At 42.0% G+C, this 23,740-nt stretch overlaps 3 protein-coding genes across 4 annotated transcripts in view; 1 reads left to right on the forward strand and 2 right to left on the reverse strand.

The window, feature by feature from the left end:
- The window catches only part of LOC139385096 (piezo-type mechanosensitive ion channel component 1-like), a 75,947-nt gene extending 61,347 nt beyond the window's left edge, over positions 1–14,600 (reverse strand). Inside the window, exon 1 of one of the 2 annotated variants that reach the window (XM_071130150.1) lies at positions 13,800–14,600. In XM_071130150.1, the coding sequence (XP_070986251.1) occupies positions 13,800–13,863 (64 nt within the window). In that variant the 5' untranslated portion in view covers positions 13,864–14,600. The remainder of the gene's footprint in view (positions 1–13,799) is intronic. The other variant, XM_071130151.1, reaches the window with a different exon arrangement.
- A 1,922-nt stretch (positions 14,601–16,522) lies between these two features.
- Positions 16,523–21,432, forward strand: LOC139385102 (DNA replication factor Cdt1-like). Its single transcript, XM_071130164.1, has 10 exons — positions 16,523–17,108; positions 17,587–17,739; positions 17,945–18,177; positions 18,386–18,580; positions 18,669–18,814; positions 18,920–19,014; positions 19,102–19,293; positions 19,575–19,718; positions 19,820–20,021; positions 20,127–21,432. The coding sequence occupies exons 1-10, from the start codon at positions 16,578–16,580 to the stop codon at positions 20,282–20,284; spliced, it is 2,049 nt and encodes a 682-aa protein (XP_070986265.1). The 5' UTR covers positions 16,523–16,577; the 3' UTR covers positions 20,285–21,432.
- On the reverse strand, positions 20,633–23,521 carry LOC139385110 (adenine phosphoribosyltransferase-like). The gene is made up of 5 exons (XM_071130176.1): positions 23,385–23,521; positions 23,025–23,128; positions 22,527–22,660; positions 22,301–22,379; positions 20,633–22,104 (listed from the first exon to the last, which is right to left on the reverse strand). The coding sequence occupies exons 1-5, from the start codon at positions 23,474–23,476 to the stop codon at positions 21,965–21,967; spliced, it is 549 nt and encodes a 182-aa protein (XP_070986277.1). The 5' UTR covers positions 23,477–23,521; the 3' UTR covers positions 20,633–21,964.
- Positions 23,522–23,740: the final 219 nt, after the last annotated feature.

Below are 23,740 nucleotides of genomic sequence, written 5' to 3' on the forward strand. Positions count from 1 at the left end.
AGGGTCATTTTGTAATCCAGTTACTGGAGGAATGGAAAGTAAAAAGCACAAGACTTGTCAGGGCAAGTGTGTAAGGAATGCTTACAGAGAGGAATAATCTAACACGTTGAATGGTGAGAGTTTTAGCTTGTAGCTCCCACTTGGCTGTCATTTCTGCTTCGGGAGTTTGCTAGGCCATATGGCCTAGTTACAGTTGCAAGAAGCGATGATATAGTTTGAAGTGCAATTATTTTGAAATTCAGAAGAACTACACTTCCCTACAGTGTTTCCTTACAGACTAGCCTCAGTCAGGTTCAAAACCATGAATGCAGAATAAGCATGATTGGACAGAACACAATTAATACTATTGGTATAACCCATACCGTTTGGAACAGACATACAACACCACACAAACATAGGAGCACCTACACTACATATTATCCAAACTAGTGCCCTTAACCTCAGAGCTTTCACCTTTGAAACCCAACGTAAGTCAAGGTATTCATTTCAAAAGAAATATATAGATTTTTGCGATTTACATTTTCAGAGAGAGAGACAAATCCTTTCCATTGCAACAGACCTCGTAATACTTGGCTTGACAGCTCAAAAATAGCTTAACATTGAATTGGATTTAGAGCTGGTGAAATGCTCATCATTCATTCCCATGAAGATTAGATGAGGAGTGGAAGATCTTAGCGAGACCTTAAAACCCCATAAGTGCATCACTCACTTACATGTCATTGGAAACCAGAGAGTGGGCTGAGTTACAGTGAGAAGACCCTTCAAATGCGTCATCTATCCATGGGTCTAGGGCCCCTCGGCAATATAGCAGTTACTGTTATTATTAGTGCCAGAGATAAGAGACAGCTGTCATATGGCTCAGACTCAGCAGCAAGCTGTAACATAATGTCCAATATTCATAACTATGTAGACCGGCAGTGTTACAAATGTCCCTCATATCACAAAATCGCAACTTAATTAAAACAGTTTCAATGAAACAAATCAGGTTTTTTTGAGCTATATCCTAAATAGAAGCTAAAAAAGAGATGCCTGCCTGGCAAGCAGATACATTAACCAGCTGTAATATCATCTTGCTTAAAGATGTATTATAAAAGGTGTTGTATCATTTCAGCCAGTAGTCTTGAAAGTAGCGCTCACAAGCCAAAAATAGGTCCCTGAAAATGGTGCACAATTGTGTACAGTCATCCATTTCGCACGATATGTTACGCTCTGCAAAAAATAATTATATGCCATGAGAATAGTATAATAATAGTGAAGACATCACAACTATGAAATAATCATGTAGTAACCAAAAAAGTGTTAAACAAATCAAAATATGTTTTAGACTTTTTGCCTTTAGAAAGTAGGCACCATTTGCCTTGATGACAGCCTTGCACACTCTTGGCACTCTCAACCAGCTTCACCTGGAATGATTTTCCAACAGTCTTGAAGGAGTTCCCACATATGCTGAGCACTTGTTGGCTGCCTTTTCTTCACTCTGCAGTCCAACTTATCCCAAACCATATGAATAGGGTTAAGGTTAGGTGATTGTGGAGGCCAGGTCATCTGATGCAGCACTCCATCACTCTCCTTCTTGGTCAAACAGCCCTTACACAGCCTGGAGGTGTGTTGGGTCATTGTCCTGTTGAAAAACAAATGATAGTCCCACTAAGCCCAAACCAGATGGGATGGTGTATCGCTGCAGAATGCTGTGGTAACCATGCTGGTTAAGTGTGCCTTGGATTCTAAATAAATCACAGACAGTGTCACCAGCAAAACACCCCACACCTCCTCCTCCATGCTTTATGGTGGTAACCACACATGCAGAGATCATCCGTTCACCTACTCTGCGTCTCGCAAAGATATGGCGGTTGGAACCATCAGACCAAAGGACAGATTTCCACCGTTCTAATATTCATTGCTCGTGTTTCTTGGCACAAGCAAGTCTCTTCTTCTTATTGGTGTCCTTTAGTAGTGGTTTCTTTGCAGCAATTCGACCATGAAGGCCTGATTCACGCAGTCTCCTCTGAACGGTTGATGTTGAGATGTGTCTGTTACTTGAACTCTGTGAAGCATTTAGTTGGCCTGCAATTTCTGGGGTGCAGTTAACTCTAATGAATGTATCCTCTGCAGCAGAGGTAACTCTGGGTCTTCCTTTCATGTCCTCATAGCGCTTGATGGTTTTTGCAACTGCACTTGAAGAAACTTTCAAAGTTCTTGAAATTTTCCGGATTAACTGACATTCATGTCTTAGTAATGGTGGACTGTTGTTTCTCTTTGCTTATTTGAGCTGTTCTTGCCATAATATGGACTTGGTCTTTTACCAAATAGGGCTATCGTCTGTATACCACCCCTACCTTGTCAACTGATTGGTTCAAACTTTTTAAGGAAAGAAATTCCACAAAGTTACTTTTAACAAGGCACACCTGTTAATTGAAATGCATTCCAGGTTACTACATCATGAAGCTGGTTGAGAGAATGGAAAGAGTGTGCAAAGCTGTCATCAAGGCAAAGGGTGGTTACTTTGAAGAATCTAAAATCTAAAATATATTTTTATTTGTTTAACACTTTTTGGGTTACTACATGATTCCATGTGTTATTTCATAATTTTGATGTCTTCACGTTTATTCTACAATGTAGAAAATAGTCCAAATAAAGAAAAACCCTTGAATGAGTAGGTGTGTCCAAACTTTTGACTGGTACTGTATACAGTGGGGCAAAAAAAGTATTTAGTCAGCCACCAATTGTTAAAGCTTTCCCACTTAAAAAGATGAGAGAGAGGCCTCCCGGGTGGCGCAGTGGTTAAGGGCGCCAGCTGTGCCATCAGAGTCCCTGGGTTCGCGCCCAGGCTCTGTCGTAACCGGCCGCGCCCGGGAGGTCCGTGGGGCGACGCACAATTGGCCTAGCGTCGTCCGGGTTAGGGAGGGATTGGTCGGTAGGGATCTCCTTGTCTCATTGCGCACCAGCGACTCCTGTGGCGGGCCGGGCGTAGTGCGCGCTAGCCAAGGTTGCACGGTGTAGCCTCTGACACATTGGTGCGGCTGGCTTCCGGGTTGGACGCGCGATGTGTTAAGGCTGGTTGGGTTGTGTATCAGAGGATGCATGACATTCAGCCTTCATCTCTCCCGAGCCCGTACGGGAGTTGTAGCAATGAGACAAGATAGTAGCTACTACAACAATTGGATACCACGAAATTGGGGAGAAAAAGGGGTAAAAAAATATATTTAAAAAAAATATATTAAAAAAAAAAAGATAAGAGAGGCCTGAAATTTTCATCATACTTCAACTATGACAGACAAAATGAGGAGAAAAAATCCAGAAAATCACATTCATTAAAAAATGTTAATGAATTTATTTGCAAATTATGGTGGAAAATAAGTATTTGGTAGTTGGCAAGCAAGATTTCTGGCTCTCACAGACCTGTAACTTCTTCTTTAAGAGAAGTCCCCCACTCGTTACCTGTATTAATGTCACCTGTTTGAACTTGTTATCAGTATAAAAGTCCACAACCTCAAACAGTCACACTCCAAACTCTATGGCCAAGACCAAAGAGCTGTCAAAGGACACCAGAAACAAAATTGTAGACCTGGGGACCAGGACGGGAACAGGACGACTGATCCGTGTAAAGGAAAGAATGAATGGGGCCATGTATCGTGAGATTTTGAGTGAAAACCTCCTTCCATCAGCAAGGGCATTGAAGATGAAACGTGGCTGGGTCTTTCAGCATGACAATGATCCCAAACACGCCCGGGCAACGAAGGAGTGACTTTGTAAGAAGCATTTCAAGGTCCTGGAGTGGCCTAGCCAGTCTCCAGATCTCAACCCCATAGAAAATCTTTGGAGGGAGTTGAAAGTCCGTGTTGCCCAGCAACAGCCCCAAAACATCACTGCTCTAGAGGAGAGGAATGGGGCAAAATACCAGCAACAGTGTGTGAAAACCTTGTGAAGACTTGCAGAAAACGTTTGACCTCTGTCATTACCAACAAAGGGTATATAACAAAGCATTGAGAAACACTTTTGTTATTGACCAAATACTTATTTTCCACCATAATTTGCAAATAAATTATTTTAAAATCCAACAATGTAATTTTCAGGATTTTTTTCTTTCTCATTTTATCTGTCATAGTTGAAGTGTACCTATGATGAAAATTACAGGCCTCTCTCATCTTTTTAAGTGGGAGAACTTGCACAATTGGTGGCTGACTAAATACTTTTTTGCCCCACTGTATGTTCTTCATGCAATTCACATGATATGTTACGAATTCCAATTCGTACAATATGTTAAGTATAAAGTGCTGAAGATCCCATTTCAATCTCTAATGAATCTCTTCATAAAATAACTCAGTGAGGTGAGGAAGCTCAACTTCCTCTCCCTTACTCACTCATGCTGTGCCATATCCTTTTGCTTGGAGGGACTGGACCACTGGGTAGTTGGCCTGGCTGCAGGCCCAGCTTTGCCCAATGCCCTAAATATCCGAGAGGGTTTTCTCTGGCCGTGGTCAGCCAGCCTCAGCCCCAGGCAGTTAGCTAGTTCAGCACATCTAAATGTGTGCCCGCAACTGGTGTTGTTCATTGGAGCTCCATGCTCCTCATTAAAAACCGCATTAGCACTCCTGTCTGTGTCTGTGGTGACTGGCCAGCATGAGGCCAGTGCGGTGGCAGTCTGTTATCTGGTTACAGGTCAGCCAGAGGCAGTCAAATTCTCATTTAATGAGTAACCTCCATCTGTATCATGTTTTACTGCAGCCTGAAAGACAAAGCTCTGAAGCCGGGCCAGTCCCACACCTGTCCTTAGCTCACTGTTAATTCACCAATAATGACTTTGGATGGCGCTGACTGGTATCAGATTCCGGATCTAACATACAAACTGAGTGGTTCTGGGGCCTAACAGAGAAGCTAGTCTTCCCTGACTGAGTCCAAGTACTGTACTGTAGATAGATGTGTGAGTAATAGCATTTAATTGAGCGTTCAAGCAGTATGTTTATCATTATAGAACTATGTCTTGTTGAAGTTCAACATTCAACTTCCTCCCACTCATCTCAATCCAATTACGCTGACAGAAGCAGCACCTACATGGAGAATTATGTCCGAGTTCATTCAAAGGACACTCATGACAGCACCTTCACAGCTGTGTGTGTGTATGTGTGTGTGAAAGAGAATAGTGAGGTAAACCGCTGCCCTGATGAAGATAAGCAGGAACTAATTATCCGGGGCCTCCCGGGTGGCGCAGTGGTCTAAGGATATCCCTGGCGCAGTGGTCTAAGGCACTGCGCGAGTCCAGGCTCTGTCGCAGCCGGCCATGACAGGGAGGCCCATGGAGCGGCAAACAATTGACCCAGTGTCGTCCGGGTTAGGGAGGGTTTGGCCGGCAGGGATATCCTTGTCTCATCGCGCACTAGCGGCCCAGGCCCGCCACTGGTGTTTCCTCCGACACATTGGTGTGGCTGGCTTCCGAGTTGGATGTGCATTGTGTCAAGAAGCAGTGAGGCTTGGTTGGGTTGTGTTTCGGGGGATGCATGGCTCTCGACCTTCTTCTCTCCCAAGTCCGTACGGGAGTTGCAGCGATGAGACAATACTGAGGCTACTAACAATTGGATACCACGAAATTATGGAGAAAAACAAGGATAAAAAAAACATGATTATCCAATAGAAATTCCCGATCACACTTGTAGGCGATGTTATTGCTACGTTAGCTAGCATAGCTCATGCGCAGAAACACTTCATCAGGTCTGTGTCGCGCTGAACTGCGCACGTGAAGGCTGTCAAACTAAACCGCCTAAGTCAATATAAAATTGTACTTTACAAAATTAAAAGCGTGTCACTTTCACATGCTTTAGTAATGACAGACATCGGCTCGAATCTAGGTTTAGCCTTTAGAATTTGAGAAAATGAACAAATAAGGATGCATGTTTCACCTCTCCCATTGATTTACCAAACCCCAAGTCTGGTCTGTCTAGTCTGCTTGGCAACGCGTTCCTGGAATTATTGCGATGTTGTGCCTCTGGGTTTGAAATCTCTGCTAATTGTGTTTCCCGAATACCTACACTGGCCAGAATGTGTCTCACTTATAAAATACTTGATCACTTGCTCATAGTGAACAAAAGTCAGTGGCAAACAATACTGATGATGTATCTCCGGCATTGTTTGAATACATTTTGGTAATTGATTAAGGCAATAGCACAGATCAACATACACTTGCTTGGGGCCAATTTGAACTTTGGTCTTCCAATGCTACTGATCACATCATACAGATGTTAACGACCGACAGTTTTTTTATTTATTTTACCTTTATTTAACCAGGCAAGTCAGTTAAGAACAAATTCTTATTTTCAATGACGGCCTGGGAACAGTGGGTTAACTGCCTGTTCAGGGGCAGAACGACAGATTTGTACCTTGTCAGCTCGGGGGTTTGAACTCGCAACCTTCCGGTTACTAGTCCAACGCTCTAACCACTAGGCTACCCTGCCGCCCCAAGTTAAAAAAATATATGATCAAAGTCATTCAAATTTCAGACGTTTTTCATCATTCATTTGGTTTTATAGTCGTGAGAAGTGTTTTGGATTTGTCTGCAAGAAGACGACGGGAAAGTGGATCTTCAGATATAATGAACTGTCTGTCCCATTCATGATTCAGTAACTCTACTGGGGCAGTTCATCTGTATGGGACGGAAATTTTCAGTATTTTCTCCATGGAATTTGAGGGTAGATTTAACCTAAATACATATGTAGCTAGAACTGACTTAGGTATTTCTGGCTGAGCAGCATTTCTTCCAGTCTATATTTAATTTTCACAAAGCACAGCAACCAAAGGCGTGTAACTTTCCAGAATGCTGCTGTGTCTAAGTAAGTTTTAAGTCAGAGTTAGGTTTACAAACATATCATAAGCATCTCAGCCCTAAATTAAAGGCAACACAAAAGCCATGGCCTTATTTTCTTCTCTAGACACTTGGATCCCAGTCAAACTTCGACACTGAGAGAAACACTGCCAAGCAGTTGAGAGCACTAACCAGGATGTGTGTGTGATATGTGATTATCAGTTTAACTGTCAGTTTGTGATGTCTGGGAAACCGTGACATACACTATATGTACAAAAGTATGTGGACACCCCTTCAAATTAGTGGATTCGGATACCACTTTGCAGCTGAGCCGTTGTTGCTCCTAGACCTTTCCATGTCACAATAACAACACTTACAGTTGACCCGGGGCAGCTCTAGCAGGGCAGAAATTTGACGAACTGACTGCTTGGAAAGGTAGCATCCTATGAACGGTGCCACATTGAAAGTCACCGAGCTCTTCAGTAAGGCTATTCTACTGCCAATGTTTGTCTATGGAGATTGCATAGCTGTGTGCTCAATTTTACATGTCACATACTTTTGTATATATAGTGTACATATGTGCACCGAGAAGACAGTCAGTCAATAGACTCCACCACAGTTCTGGCACAGCCTGATAACCCTTTAACCCTGCCAAGTTTATCAGTGTTCTATGTCAACTTCTCTTTAGTAGAGCAGCTATGAGATCATTGTAGTTTCTCAGGTCATTGTGCCCACGGTGACACACAGGTTTTGTGTGTTAAACCTGCAGGGTAAGCAATGAGCACTCTAACAAACAGGATGTGACACACTGAATATCAATGTGAACATCCAGAGGAAGGGAACACATGGAGGCCCGCCATTCACATCCATGGCCATCATCCAAAAACTGATACACACCCGTTTTTGGTTGAAAATGCTTCCATTTTCACTCACTATGAGTTTTTAAAAATAAAAAACGTCAACATTGTGTGAGGTTGAATGGTAAAAATATTTTTATTTTCCTCTCTTCAAATACTAGAGTATCTTAAATCATACAGGGGTTTTCCTCAGTCTTTGCTGTGAGTACTGCACTAGACATACAGTATACCAGATCTGGTCTCAGAAATGGCTATCTCCACTGAGTTAGGTAAATCTGCTTTTCGTTTTTTGGCACCTGCCTTGTGGAATGATTTCCAAGGCTCTCTAAACTTGGATGAATTGGTGCCTCTATGGCAATTCAAAAGGCTGATTGAGGACCTTTTAACTCAAGATTGTGTTTGTTTTTGATGATTGTGTTTTGCTTTTAGTGTATTGGTGTGAATATTAATGTATATAGTGTATATTGACGTGTTTGGTGGGTATACAGGGCTCATCTGAGAAAGAGACCTTGGTTAAATAAAAATACAAAAAACACAGCTAATACACATTCAAAGTGTGACCTATCTGCCATTATCATCACTGCACCAAAGACAGGCACCATGCACAGTGCACGGAACACTTACCGAATTGTCTCCTCAGTAGCAAGGCAGTTAACCCCCAACAACAACTGCTCCCCGTGGACGTTGATTAAGGCAGCCCCTCGCACCTCTCTGATTCAGAGGGGTTGTGTAAAAATGTGGAAGACACATTTCAGTTGAATGCATTCAGTTGTGCAACTGACTATGTATCCCCTTACCCTATCATCCATTTTCTTCTTCATGGTTAACACACATGGGATGGAAAGGGCATTTACACTCAGGACTGTGTGTGTGGGACACATTTCTGCACTTGGGAGTAATAAGCACACTGAACCGTGGCATCTATGGCAGGTTGTGCGTTCTCTAAAGCCGTTATTTGATGTCTGTACTGCACTTGGCCAAAATGTCTTACTTCCTCCTTTTAGCAGCAGTGAGACTATTGCACATTACTCAACTTTCACGTGAATATCGTCCTTCCTTCACTTTATGAATCATCAAACTCAAAGTTGTGTAAATGCAAGAAGACACATAGGACTTTGTATTTAGTTGTACTGGTGACATTAACTTTCTGAGAAGTTGACTTGCCAGTCTAAAGGTGGAAGTACGAGATTCATCTCAGGATGTTGCCATGGCACTCATCTTTACCATGGTAATACCATGGTAAACAATCTGAACGTCTGGGTGAGGTCGAGACACACTGAGGGCCGTAGCTACAGCTAGTGGAAATGACAACACTCAGTTTATTCACAAAATAAACTTCACTGAGTAACGGAAAACCATTACATGCTTTGATTCAACTTTCAAACTACCATACATGAACATGTAACTGACTTCATGTATACTGAACACAAATATAAACGCAACATGTAAAGTGTTGGTCCCATGTTTAATGAGCTGAAATGAAAGATTCCAGAAATTCTCCATATGTACAAAAAGTTGATTTCTCTCAAATGTTGTGCGCAAATTTGTTTACATCCCTGTTAGTGAGCATTTCACCTTTGCCAAGGTAATCAATCCACCTAACAGGTGTGGCATATCAAGAAGCTGATTAAACAGCATGATCATTACACAGGTGCACCTTGTGCTGGGGACAATAAAAGGCCACTATAAAATGTGCAGTTTGGTCCCACAAATTAATGCCATAGATGTCTCAAGTTTGCAATTGTGCAGTTGGCATGCTGACTGCAGGAATGTCCACCAGAGTTGTTGCCAGAGAATTGCGGTACCATTGACTGTGGGCCTGTGTCCAGGACATAGTAAAACAAACACTCGGCTTTGGGCTACGCAATCAATGTGTGGGTGTTAAAGGTAATTTAAGGGCAGTGGTTCTGCTAGCCGGCTCCTGTAAACAGGCGTGCCTCCTGTGGGTCGTTACTAATGCGGAGCTAGATGAGCCGGGGATAGAGCCCTGCCCTCCCCACAAGGCCTGTGTCACATTTCAGACTAGACTGTGAAAGCTGCTTCGTCTCAACTAGTTCTGACTCACTCAGACTGAAACACACACACACACACGTGTAGCAGTGTGTGGGTAAAATCACTGGGGATGCTAGAAAAAAAATCTGTTGAGATTGCGTCTATAACCAGATAGTTCATATGCCTTGCGTCAGTGATATATAGGCCTAAAGGCCGAGACAATAGGAAACAAACAGTGGCAGAAGAAAAAACATGTTGACCCACCCTACTTGTAGTGAAACACCGATGACATCCTCCTCTCCTTCATGTTGACGAAACGGTATATCACTCTGTCATACTGTACACACTTCTAGTTTTGTTGTCCTAGGCTACCTGGCTAAAATGCTTGCTTTCATGTGCAAAGTTAGCTAGTTAACATTAGCCTTCTACATCTAGCTACATATTGAACTGCCATCCTCTCAGGCCAGGGGCACAATGTATAAATTAATGGTTGGATCAGAATTGCCGTGATAATCAAAGGCCAGTACGGAGGATTAAGTAAGTAAAACCAAGCATATACCTTTTATTCCCCAACTTGCTGTGAGACCACTGTGAATCTCTAAACACTAAAACACACCAGACACATCTGCGATTTAGTTTAGCCCAGTAAGCCCACCCCCATTCATTATTGGGAATGGGCATAATTGTCTCTTATTAGGTATAAAAACAAATGGGATTAACCGAGGTAATGCAATGTACTCACACAATTTAGAGAGCAGGCCAACCATACTGTTTATAGCTTTGAACATGAGGTAATGAGCAGCAAGCCAGGACTTAAGGGTGAACTATTTTCCTCACCCACTTTGCCAGTCATGTCCCTCTCACATTCTCTTCTTATGGAAGCAGAGTCTCAGCCCAGAGTAGGGCCCTAGAATAGGCCTCTTGCAGGTTTACATCTCACTGACACTAACTCATCTTTTTGGCAGTGAGTGACCAAATAAAACATAGATCTATCCTTGGCACCGGACAAAAGGAGAACTAGCATAGATCGATGCTATCTTACGTTCTCAAACAGCTCTTCAACAGAATAGCACTTCAAGGCTGTGATTTACACTTCAACCAGTTGAATCAAAAGGTAGAGATTGAAAAGAATGTTTTAAACCCCTCTCTATACATTAGCTGTCTCCTGGCTGTGTAATGTTAAGTGTTTGGAGCATCGTTCTAGCTAATGGGTGTATTTAAGCTGTGCTGGAGCGACAGGCTACAGGTGTTTTCACTATGTACCGCAGCTGGAGACTCAAACGCACGGTTTATCAGACTTATGCAGCAGACTCACTGCGCGCCCCATGAGCTTAACCTCACACACAACTGTCCTCACACAGCACAGGGCCCATGTTCCATTCTCCTCTTTTACACTGGTGCTACTCTCTGGTTATTATCTATGCATAGTCACTTTAACTCTACCTACAAGTACATATTACCTCAATTACCTCGACTAACCCCCGCACATTGACTCTGTACCGGTACCCCCCTGTATGTAGCCTCGCTACTGTTACTTTACTGCTGCTCTTTAACTATTTGTTATTTTTATATTTTTTACTTAACACTTATTTTTCTGAAAACGGCATTGTTGGTTTTTGGGCTTGTACGTCAGCATTTCACTGTAAGGTCTACCTACCCCTGTTGTATTCAGCGCATGTGACAAATACAATTTGATTTGATAGCTGCTTGATTGGAGAGTGGGTTGGGTTTGCATTGTCGTTAAATGAGCACTGATTGCCTAGTATTGTTTGTCAAAGACAGTGTTGCATCATTGGAGGAAAGGGCACTCACTGGTCATTTAAATGGGGTTTTGTATGAGAAATGATTTATATTCACATTGCCAATGGAAATATATGTACAAATGAGACAAATGAGACCACAGTATTGGTAGGCGACGCCAGCACGGAACAGACGTGTTCCAAAATGAAAGAGTTCATATCACACAAGGGTGTGTTTGTTATCACACGTGTGTGTTTGTGTGAGTAGAAAATATCATTGATGCAGTAGGTCATTATTTGAACTATATTTGATTGCTTGCATCGAACAAGTCCAGGTTTTCTCCAAATTTCCAATTGAATATAGTGGAAGCTTCCTGACATCCAGGACCTATATATATATATATATATATAAATATATATAAATATGCATAGATAATAAACAGTGAGTAACGGGGGGGGGTCATTTTAAAAACAGTCTATGACTTGGGTGACTGGAGTCTCTAATAATTCTATAGGGTGTAAGAGGAAGGCCCAAAAACTTATTAGAGACTCCAGTCACCCAAGTCATAGACTGTTTTTACAATGACCCCCCCCCCCTCCCCCTTTGTTGTTACACTGCTGTTACTGACTGTTTATTATCTATGCAAAGTCACTTTATAAATACCTCAACTAACCTTTACCCCCGCAAATTGTCTCGGTACTGGTACCCCGTGTATATGGCCTCGTTAATGTAATTTTCTTGTGTTACTTTTTGATTTTATTTATTTTTTAACTTTATTTTCTTTTGTAAATATTTGCCTAAATCTATTTCTTGAACTGCCTTGTTGGTTAAGGGCTTGTCAGTAAGCATTTAACGATAAGGTCTGCAACTGTTGTATTCAGCGCATGTGACAAATAACATTTGATTTAATTTGATTTATTGTGTTTGTCCGCTCTTCACATATTCCACCCTGTTCTAAAATCTTTATTCCACTAAGATACAGGTTCATTATCTTCTCATTGTCTCACTTTCAAACGGTAGTAGTAAACACACAAGCCAACCATGTGGTCTTGATTAATCAGGTCCTGTGTGGCCTCATGTGGAACAATGCACTGGTCAGGATGACCCACTGTCTGGAGCATTTTTATTGCCCTCAGTGATGTGCACCTTCCAGCTTTGGATTGACCACAAAGATGGCAGGGTTACGGTCTGCATCCAGATGAGCACCAACAGATCTTGCTGACAAAAAAAACAGAGGACATGTATGATGACGCCTGCAACTTCTAAACCACATGTGAAGAGCAACATTATGCGGTCACAAAAGGGAAATCAGGCGTGTGGGTGAGACATAGACCTTAGATTGAAACAGTTGCAGCAAATGAGTGGAGATTCGAGCCAATGAGTGGAAATGAGTGGAGATTGGTTGGCCACGTGTAACGGGTAAGGAGGCTCGCGAGACACTTTCTGTTTCCTGTGAGCCCCGGAGAACCCATGTGACAAGAGATGCCACATCTTCTAGCAGTATCCTGTCAACAGTCTGAACCATATCTATAACCGCCACAGAGCTCTTAGTAAGACCAGTAGGAGAAAATCTGGATTTTAGTGCCTTAAAGTTGGCTGGTGGAATGGAAAGTTTCAGGGACAAGAAGGCTGAGATAGAAAATAATCTTTAGAGATGACACAACTGAGGACGGTTTCCTGTTAAAAACACTTACATGATACTAATAGTCCTCAGTTCATTTACCAAGTCATAGGCCTACTACACTTGAAGCTTCAAATACAAACCAACTTTTCATTTAAACTACCATTTACACTTGCATTGTCCTGTGGCACAGCATCCTACCATTATATAGGCCAAGAATGGAGTATGAACAATGGTGTGCACTCTTTGAATGGGCACTAAATCTAAAACCTAAAAGCATTCTTCGGCTGTCCCCCTAGGATAACCCTTTGAAGAACCCGTTTTGGTTCCAGGTAGAACCCTTTAGACTTCCATGTAGAAACCTTTCCACAGAGTTTTACATGGAACTCAAAAGGGTTCTACCTGGAAGCAAAATGGGTTATGCTATGGGGACAGCCAAAGAACCCTTATATATATATATATATATATATATATATATATATATATATATGGTATACTTAACCCATAATAATCATATTCATACAGAAGTGATTCCAATTTCAGATTATGTGATTTTTATCTGCTCTATCAATGTCATTCTGTCAGTGTTCTGTATGTTCATGTTTTTATTGTAGCCTACCCCTGCCTGAAATGACATGAACAAAAATCCCAAAAAGTAGACAACAACAAATAATATAGCATGACATGCAAATTGAATATGTAGCAAAATAACATAATATCAATCATTTAGTCCTATTGAGCAGTAACATTGAATTCTGTCTTAATTCAATTCACAATGGAAACACTGACAATTTACCTGCTAACAAGAACGTCGGCAAAAGGAAGCAGTAGAGCAGTCCACATACCACCTGAAGTTCCATGAGTGCGCGTCCCAAATGCACTGCTTAACTCCAGTCTACAGCCTCGCTGACATTCCTCGACGGAACGTTACATTCCACCCAATCAATTTTAATAAACCCAGTCCGCAATAATTGTTCATGGTTTTAAAACAGTCTTTTAAACCGAGAAAATAAAGCGGTGCGGTCATTCCACTAGACAGACATATGACTTCCAAAAGTCTTTTTCAACTTTTTCAAGTTTCCAGAGTGATGGACCAATGCGGACTATTGCGGTTCTTGTTCTGTAAATCCACAAGACATCTTCACCTCCTCACATTGCGGGGGTATAAAATGTATTCTCACGAAATTGTAAACAAAACTAACTACCAGCTCTCCCGTATTGAAACAACTCTCCTCTCTTGCCGCCCCTTGGACTGAACATTCCCTGTAAAGCAATATCTTCCAGGAAAAAGTGATTCACCAGTAGGCCTACTGCAACAGATGAACTGTTATTTCAGTCGCTGTAAATCCAATTCACTCTCACTGGGTTGGTACTTCCTCTGAATTTTTTCTCTCTCTTCATAACCTAACAATTTTAATGTGTGTTTTCGAAAGCAACCTGTCCACGTGGAAGACTATCCCACAAGCATACCCAATTAATGTATGGTAATTTCGAAAGAAACTAATTAATTTTCAACCTATTCAGCTATTCTATATCATAGTCAACGCATGTTTGAAAATCTCTCACTGACAGCACCATCGCCTGCGATTTTCCTACTTGAGCACATCGTCGTTTTGCGTTGACACATGACACTTACAAACTTTAGCCTATGGTAGGAAATTATAGGTGAAATATTGCTATGTGACACTCCTACAGCAACATGCTAATAAATAACCCTACCTTAACCGCGTAGTAAAACCAGTAGCCTATGAATTTTGAGATTATACACCCGAAAACTCGTACTCGGTAATCTTTTGAAGAAGTTTCACACTGCTGTAACCTGCTTGAAATTGACTCTACATTCTTCTAAATAAATATTGTCTGGTAAATCATTAGCGTCATCTAGCGGTACGCCAAGCCCAACTCATCACTCTCTCAATTCAATTCAAGGGGCTTTATTGGCATGGGAAACATGTGTTAACATTGCCAAAGCAAGTGAGGTAGATAATATACAAAAGTGAAATAAACAATCAAAATTAACAGTAAGCGTTACACATACAGAAGTTTCAAAACAATAAAGACATTACAAATGTCATATTACGTAAATATACAGTGTTGCAACGATGTACAAACGGTTAAGGGTACACAAGGGGAAATAAATAAGCATAAATATGGGTTGTATTTACAATGGTGTTTGTTCTTCACTGGTTGCACTTTTCTTGTGGCAACAGGTCACAAATCTTGCTGCTGTGATGGCACACTGTGGAATTTCACCCAGTAGATATGGGAGTTTATCAAAATTGGGTTTGTTTTCGAATTCTTTGTGGATCTGTGTAGTCTGAGGGAAATATGCGTCTCTAATATGGTCATACATTGGACAGGAGGTTAGGAAGTGCATCTCAGTTTCCACCTCATTTTGTGGGCAGTGTGCACATAGCCTGTCTTCTCTTGAGAGCCATGTCTATCTATGGCGGCCTTTCTCAATGGCAAGGCTATGCTCACTGAGTCTGTACATAGTCAAAGCTTTCCTTAAATTTGGGTCAGTCACAGTGGTCAGGTATTCTGCCACTGTGTACTCTCTGTTTAGGGCCAAATAGCATTCTAGTTTGCTCTGTTTTTTTTGTCAATTGTTTCCAATGTGTCAAGTAATTACCTTTTTGTTTTCTCATGATTTGATTGGGTCTAATTGTGTTGCTGTCCAGGTGCTCTATGGGGTGTGTTTACAAACAAAGAAAACCCTCTTCAAATCATTTCCATAAAAAAAGAGGAAGCAGTCAGATAATCACACTACTTAACTCATAGACATCCAGAATGCATGACCTACAATAATCTCAAAATTACATGGCCAGATAGGAAACCATCACCAACTCAAACTCAAAATATAGAAATAACATAGCATTGACCTACCGTACAATAAAAACTACATATTTTCACTGCATGCAAATACAAATTATTACATGAGGGAAACTAGTAAAAAGAAGGGGAAAAAAGCAACCACCGTTGCACATGAAAACAGAATCCTACTCACTACTTCACGTTGCCATCCGGGAGAACCGAGCAACTGGCTCGCGCGGTAATGTCACAGATGCGATACAGTTTTTGTCAAATTGATGTAAAAAAAAAAAAAATGTTTTGGAATTTTAGCTAATCCTAACTATTTTCCTAACCTTTAACCTAAATCTCCAAACCTACTTTAATGCTCCTAACATACTGCGTAAATTATCCTAAACCTGCTACGGCTCAACTCTAACTCAATCAACGCTAATCATGAATATAATCCCATCAATCACACAACAGTTTCTTAACTACATACTGTACTGTCCTTTGAGACAGCCTTATCACAACTGATTCGTTCAAAAAAGGTGAGGTACTAGGCATTGATCAATCATTAAACAAATCTATTTGAAACGGGGCGGGAGGAGGCTTTGTGAAGGTCACGTGTCCATTTCGCGCGAAAGTGTGTTGATGTTCTGGTCATAGCGACTTTGATCAAGCCTGCATATATACCTCGATGGCTGAAGCTGTTGAGTTGGAATTTTATCGTTCGTCTTTCCTGACCAGAAGAGAATTGTGTGGTTCTAGATTTGACATCATTATGTCTCAGGCGCGGGTCACCGATTTTTACGTCCAGAGAAAGAAAGATGCTAGTGGGGATGCGCATGGTGATTGCAATATAACCCAAGTTGTGGACACTGTAACAAGTCATCCCAGCACAATATCAACTCGGTCAAAAAGCAAGAATGCAGCATCTACAACAAATGTTATGATAAAGACTTCAAAATACACATGTTCTGAAAACAGTGTACAAGAGGAGTTTTGGAGGGTTATTGACGAGGCGACTTCGGTCAATAAGGTGGAGAGCGTGTCTGCTGTGCTGGCGAGGACTAACTCGGAAAAACAAACCATTTTCTCCAGCCCTCGTACTCCCAAGAGGACCTCTACAGATGCTGAGTTCGATCTTGGATCAGCTGTATTTTCAGCCACTGCTGAACATAAAATCGCAAAGAAGCGTCTTCGGATCGAGGCAAGAAAACATGGCATCGCTGCAGGGACAAGTCCTGGGCCAGTTAAAGTTGTGAAGAAGGCGGTCAGGAAGAAATTGATTCTCTTCGAAGACGACGAAAAGGTAATGTTGGCTTAATAATGGCATATTTTCGTACGCCGCCATGGTGTCATTTTAATGTTTTTATTTTGATAAACTGCGTAAATTAAGGTGTGTGTGTGTGTGGTAAACGCAGGCTTAGATCTCATAACTACGTGTCGTTCTAAGACAATCTTCGTCAAAATAACGTCACTTCTACGTAGGCTAATCAAAACAAGTACAACGGCGTAATAAAGGTCATGTTAACTGACTGATATTATAGTCATAAGCTAACACCATTTACAGCTTTAAGGGCTAAAAACTGGCGACCTATTTCTAGAAATAACAACCTAGCAAGTCTGGTCCAGAATGGTTAACTAGCTATTTATCATAAGCTAGACACAACAGACCTTACAACAATTCATTTTTATTTTCCTAGTTTGGCTACTAGTAGCTAAATAATTTGAAGACATTGAAGGGGGCTGAAAATGTACAAGTCACTACTTAATCTTTTATTTTTTAGGCAACCCAGCATCTGGCTAAAGATGTCCTGCAGGTACCCTATTCCCTACCTGTTGATAAAGAATCAAAGAATTTAGTCAATTGCAGTGCCAACCATTCTCCAACGGGCAAACCACATGTTCAGGGCAGCTCAAAACCAAAAGAGGGGCACAAGGTACAGTATTGTTGGTGGCGTAGGCTTTCACCTCTGCTCTTCGCTGTTAAGTCTACACACCTGGCCACAATTCAATTCTATGGGAGAATGTTTCATTTTATCCCCTCAAGTTACTCCTTAGTCATAACATAATGGACAGCATCCTCACATGTTTCAATGGTATTGATTTTTTTTATTTTTTATGTTTTTTTCCCTACTACATCAGACTTTCTCCAAAGAGGATGTTGCAGCACTCAAGTTCCAACTTCAGAAGATCAAGGACCAGGCACAGAGAGCTGAGAACCTGCCCTCTACGGCCACAGGGTCTACTGCCCCAGACCTGAAGACAAAGCTAGCCTGTGTCAAAGAGCTTGCTGCTAAGGCACAACATCGGAAGGCGGAGAGGTTGGCAGAGGCCAGATCTACTGAGGAAAATAATCGCCCAATAACCGAGGATGGGTGAGAATTAAACAATTATTTAAATTATAGACAACATTAAATTAAGCCAGGGTGGGTGAAGCTCAAAATAGTGACATTTGATGCACATGTTTCAGCCACCTTTTTTACGGGTCTTTGTTGGGAAACAGTGTTATTTGAGAAGAGGCTGCTGTAGTGGCTTTGACTATAACTCATCCATTGTCCTGATCTGTAATATGCTCTTTTTCAGAGATAAGCTCCCAGCCTATCAGCGGTACCATACTCTTGCCCAGGATACTCCCCCTGGCCTTACCCTGCCCTTCAAGTACAAACTGCTTGCTGGAATGTTCCGTAGCATGGACACCATAGTGGGAATGCTTTTCAACCGCTCAGAGACTGTTACCTTTGCCAAAGTGAAGCAGGGTGTCCAGGACATGATGCACAAGTATGGAGCAAACTACACTTGTCTAATTGGATTAGTAGAATTCCATGGGAAAGAGCAGCAGAAATATTCATCACTTTTTATTTCACAGGCGTTTTGAAGAGACCCATGTGGGCCAGATTAAGTCGGTCTATCCTACTGCCTACCATTTCCGCCAGGAGAGAAACATTCCTACCTTCAGTGCTACAGTGAAGAAGTCTAGCTACCAGCTCACAGTGGAGCCTGTCATTGAAGCTGGTGAGGGGATGGTCTCATGATGCTTTGTATTCTTTCAACACAGATGAGTGTATTTTAATTAACTGCTGATCTGAGTCTCTCTTGATGTCTGTTTTTGTTCCTCAGATAAGAGCAAGGCAGTGCTGGCTGCTTCCCGCCTGTTAGAGAGGCGACGTATCTTCCACCAAAACCTAATCAGCATTATGAAAGGGCATCACAAGGTAGGCACCATTTATAAGATAATATTTTGTAACTGTATACTTTGAGTTGACCTGACTTGGGAACCAATTTGTATATGTTGTCTTTAGGCGTTCCTTGCCAAGTTGAATCCTCCTATTAGAGTCCCAGATGACAAGCTTACCCGCTGGCACCCTCGCTTCAATGTGGATGAGGTGCCCAATGTCCTGCCCGGTGAGCTACCCCAGCCCCCACGGGGAGCTGAGAAGCTAACCACTGCCCAGGAGGTTCTGGACAAGGCCCGCTCCATGATGACCCCCAAGGTACTTACTGACCCATCTGTCCTAAAATCTCATTTACACATCCAACCCTTAAAACATACACAGTCAATGCTGTTGTTTTATCTATATAACTGTATGACGAAGACACTAGCCACTTTATATTGTGTACTTCCATTTTATTGCACTGTTGCAGGAGCTTGCAAGTAAGCATTTCACTGCATATATCATACTTGCCGTAAACTCTGTACTTGATTGGATTGGGCTTTACTTTGATGGGCATTCATTTCAATGGCATTGTTTGGTATTCATTTTGCTCTTTCCAGGTGGAGAAAGCACTGGCCAACGTGGTTCTGAAGACCGCAGAGATGGTCTGTGTAAAAGAGCAAGAGCCTGTTCCACATACTCCCGTAGCTCCCGCTGAAACTCACAGTGCCCTCAAAGGGGTGTCTCAGTCCCTGCTGGAGAGGGTAGGTCACCTTCCTGTTTGACTTAGGACACAAATGTGTGTATGTAGTACAGTATGCCCTATGCAGTGAGGACTGGGACTGACCCCTCTCTTTTGTTGTAGATCCGAGCAAAGCAGGCTCAGAAGCTCCAAGCTGCCTTGACCCGGAACCCTCAGCAGGAGGAGCGCCTTGTGATGATGTCACGGCTGGAGGAGCTGGCTCGGATCCTGCGTAACGTCTTTGTGGCAGAGAAGAAACCCGCACTGATCATGGAGGTGGCCTGTAACCGGATGGTCTCTAGTTACCGCTCTGCCATGAGCATGGGTGAGTCATCTGAAGAAATGCCTGATGAAATCCTATATTAACTTTTAAAAACATCATTGGTTTTCAGTGCATTCGTTTTGACATTGGCCAACATTTTTTTTTAAGGTGATATGGAGCTGCACCTTCGCCTGCTGGCAGAACTGACTCCTGAATGGCTTACGATTTACACAATTAGAAAGGACTTCTATCTCAAGTTGAACAAGACCATGGACCTGAATGTGGTACTGGAGAAGCTGAAGTCCAAAGAGGAAGAAAGCCTCTGAAGCTTAAAAGCTATGATTTTCAATGTGTAATTTGAATAGAGACATATTGTCCTTTGTGTGTACACACATATATATATATATATATATATGACTTTAAGTCTTTGATTATTGTACAAGTAAAATAACTTGTACCAATTCAATAACAATGTGTAAGTTTTGTATAGATTAACACTGCAATGATTGTCAATTTTAACACGGACTCATTGTGGGTGGTTTTACAGTTGCGGGAAACTGTTTCTGGTTGATTAGGTAGTATGACACCGTTGTCTTACTTCTGTAACAAAACCTTTCTAGTTACCCTTGTCAAACTGCCCTTTTTGCTGGCACAGATTTCCAACAAGCAGGTTCTTATTCTGTAGTGCACATGTTTCTCCAATGTGAACAGTTCATTTTTATTCTGCAGAAGTTTGAAACAATTAGCCAGTCATGGTAGAACAAGTATACTGACAAAATGACTCAATTGCACCAGTACATAACAGAAGGCATCTTTAGACATGGATACTTATTGCATATAAATGATGGCTAGCACAACTAATGGTTATAGATGAAGACCGTAATGAAAATAACAGCACATTGATGGGTACACGCAGATGGTCTATATTGACAAAGCTGTGACTGCTCAAACATTAGAAATGCCAATAAGGAAGATACGCGTGCAACATTAAGTTTCTCAGAATGCCACATTTAGATCATGTAACCCTTATTCTACCAGTTAAATTGTCATGTACAGCACCAACTAAGAGGAGGTGAATGATTAGGTGATCATGGTGTGAGGGCCAGATTGGGAATTTAGCCAGGCCACCGGGGTTAACACTATTAACAATAAGTGCCATGTGCTCTTTAGTGACCAGAGTCAGGACACCTGTTTAACATCCCATACAAAAGATGGCACCCTACACATGGCAATGTCCCCAATCACTGCCCTGGGACATTTTTTAAGACCAGAGGAAAAAGTGCCTCCTCCTGGCCCTCCAATACCACTTCCAGCAGCATCTGGGTCACCCATCCAGGGACAAACCTGCTTAGCTTCAGAGGCAAGCCAGCCAGCTGGCACCTCCTTTTGGCAATTTTTGTTATTTCTCTCATCTACACCTTGTTGAGTGACAGTATTTTGAACCAATGTAAGAATAAGTGGCTTTTCAATTGCACATTGTTATCAAAGAAGCGTCACGTAATCTAACAAGAGTTCCATACAAAAAAGGGTTAATCTCACATGAACCGGTTTTGGGAAGAGAGAATCCTCTCGCCTCTTTCTCTATGGTACTCTTCCTGCTTTCGCCAGTCCACCCATTATGCCATCATTGACTTGAATGGGGACGCCCGTTCTATTCATATGATGGCACGTGGAGGAGAGGAGAAAAGTGTGTGTTAAAATGTTTTTGTTGTTGTTGCTGCTATTCGAACAGTTATTACAGTGACCGTGTTCATTTGGATGGCCAAATAGTCTTCCAAAATTCCATAACCGTCACAGGCGTACTATGTATACTTATAAATTGAATGGCATTTGCTTTATAGTTCATAGAAATGCTTTGGAAAGTTTACCTGTAACAAAAATTAACCCCAGAAAAAAGGTCTCCATCACAATTCATTACAGTTGGGTAGGAACTGTAAGACAGTAAACTGCATCAAAGTGGTGTGTTCTAAACCATACTGAATGGAACACTTGGAATTGTTTTGACCTCAATACTGCACCAGGGAGAAGAGGGTATTTGGCTTCAGCTTTTCAACCCCGTTGAGCTCTTTGAGCTCAATGATCACCATGCAGCCCATTACCTCCGCATTCTGTTTCTTCATGAGCTCACAGGCAGCACACAGGGTTCCTGACAAACAGTAGAGAAAGTTAGGTAGAGTACTACTGAGTAATATGGAGGCATTGTCATCGACACTGGTCTCGAAACAAAGACGGGTAATGCCAATGAAACACAGTTCCCTTAGTTAAATCAATATACATTTTTATCTGCCATACTGTCTACTTATTTGTACAAAATACATCCCACGAACAGTGAAATGCCTCACCTCCAGTGGCTAGTAGATCATCGATGAGCAGCACTTTCTCTCCTGGAGCCACTGCATCCTCCTGGACCTCAACCTCGGCCTGATTAAGGAGTATTAATTGAAAATGAATTTTATAAACAAATAGCAGGTTCCAATACATATGTACTTTTCAGAGGCTTGGAGCTGAGATATGAAAGGACAGAAGGGTGTAGGAGGTAATACAGAGGTCATCATCAGCCAATTTCACCTCTCCATACTCCAGTTTGTATGCCACAGACACTGTAGGCCCTGGAAGCTTCCCCTTCTTCCGGACCAGCACAAATCCCACTCCTAACCTCTGGGCTAGGAGGGGTCCGAAGAGAAATCCCCGAGCATCCAGACCTACAGGACACAGATCCCGCTGTTAGAACACAGTGGCCATCCATGGTGTTGAAGGAAATATGTGGTTAAATGACAGCTGCAACCTTCGATGACCTCAGAATTGCCTAATTCCCAGACAGCAAGAGAACTGGGGAGCTGCATGGTGTCCTCTGTGACACATGCGCCAGCCCCATTGCTTCTCATGTTAATGTTCCTCAGGAGCTGCATATGACAGTGACTGCTTTTACACAGGCAGCCGAATTCTGATATTTATCCACCAATTAGTCCTTTGACCAATCACATCAGATCTTTCTCAGAACTGATCTGATTGGCCAAAAGACCAAATTGGGTTGCTTGTCTAAACGCAGCCATGGGGATGACTCACCGACAATCAGTTCTACTTGGGGATGAGTCTGCCTCACATGTTCCTCAAAAAGATCGATGACTGCTGTCAATGCACCCGGGTCTTTGAGAATTGGACAGATGTCTCTGTGTGACACACCAAAAAACACAATTCACATTAGCTGTTGAAATAAATATTCTAACTAGCTCTCTCGTAAAATGTATCTTCTATCGAGCATTTCAACATAGCTAGCTAGCTACTACAAAATAGTATTACACGCATGCACGTTATTTAGAATAGAAAGCTAGCACTGCAAAGATGGCTAGCTATCTAACTCAGCACATGAACGTAACGCTAGCTAGGTTTATCGCGATAATCTATCATTCACTACCTAATAGTTACCTGAAAAGTATTCCTTTGCTTGGGAAATCAGGAAAAGGTTTTATGTGTTTGGTGACCAAATCTAATTTAGCTTCTCTCGTGTGGACTGCCATGGCAAACTGAGCGTTAACTTCCTGTGGAATCGTCTGTGTGGACTTTGAGGCAAAAGGTCAGATGCCTGGTAGTCATGTGACAACATTCGGGTCGTGACTAGTTACCACAGCCACAAAGTCAGAAACTCAGCCTGTTTGTACAATGTATCTTCTTAAAATCAGACCTAATTGAACCTAACTAACTACAATGCTGATCGTATGCCTAACCTTCAATTCGATAGATATGCTATCTAGTGGAAACCCCACTAGACTTCGAGACATCGA

This window comes from Oncorhynchus clarkii, chromosome 26, assembly GCF_045791955.1.
Source record: "Oncorhynchus clarkii lewisi isolate Uvic-CL-2024 chromosome 26, UVic_Ocla_1.0, whole genome shotgun sequence".
Taxonomy (NCBI): Eukaryota; Metazoa; Chordata; class Actinopteri; order Salmoniformes; family Salmonidae; genus Oncorhynchus; species Oncorhynchus clarkii.

Excerpts from the sequence above, each read along its gene's own strand:
- LOC139385102 (XM_071130164.1), top strand. The coding sequence starts at position 16,578 with ATGTCTCAGGCGCGGGTCACCGATTTTTACGTCCAGAGAAAGAAAGAT. Across the intron at positions 17,740-17,944 it reads AACCAAAAGAGGGGCACAAG|ACTTTCTCCAAAGAGGATGT; the intron begins GTACAGTATTGT and ends CTACTACATCAG. Across the intron at positions 18,581-18,668 it reads GTCCAGGACATGATGCACAA|GCGTTTTGAAGAGACCCATG; the intron begins GTATGGAGCAAA and ends TTTATTTCACAG.
- LOC139385110 (XM_071130176.1), bottom strand. The coding sequence starts at position 23,476 with ATGGCAGTCCACACGAGAGAAGCTAAATTAGATTTGGTCACCAAACAC. Across the intron at positions 22,380-22,526 it reads ACAAACTGGAGTATGGAGAG|GCCGAGGTTGAGGTCCAGGA; the intron begins GTGAAATTGGCT and ends CTCCTTAATCAG. Across the intron at positions 22,105-22,300 it reads TGATCTACTAGCCACTGGAG|GAACCCTGTGTGCTGCCTGT; the intron begins GTGAGGCATTTC and ends ACTGTTTGTCAG.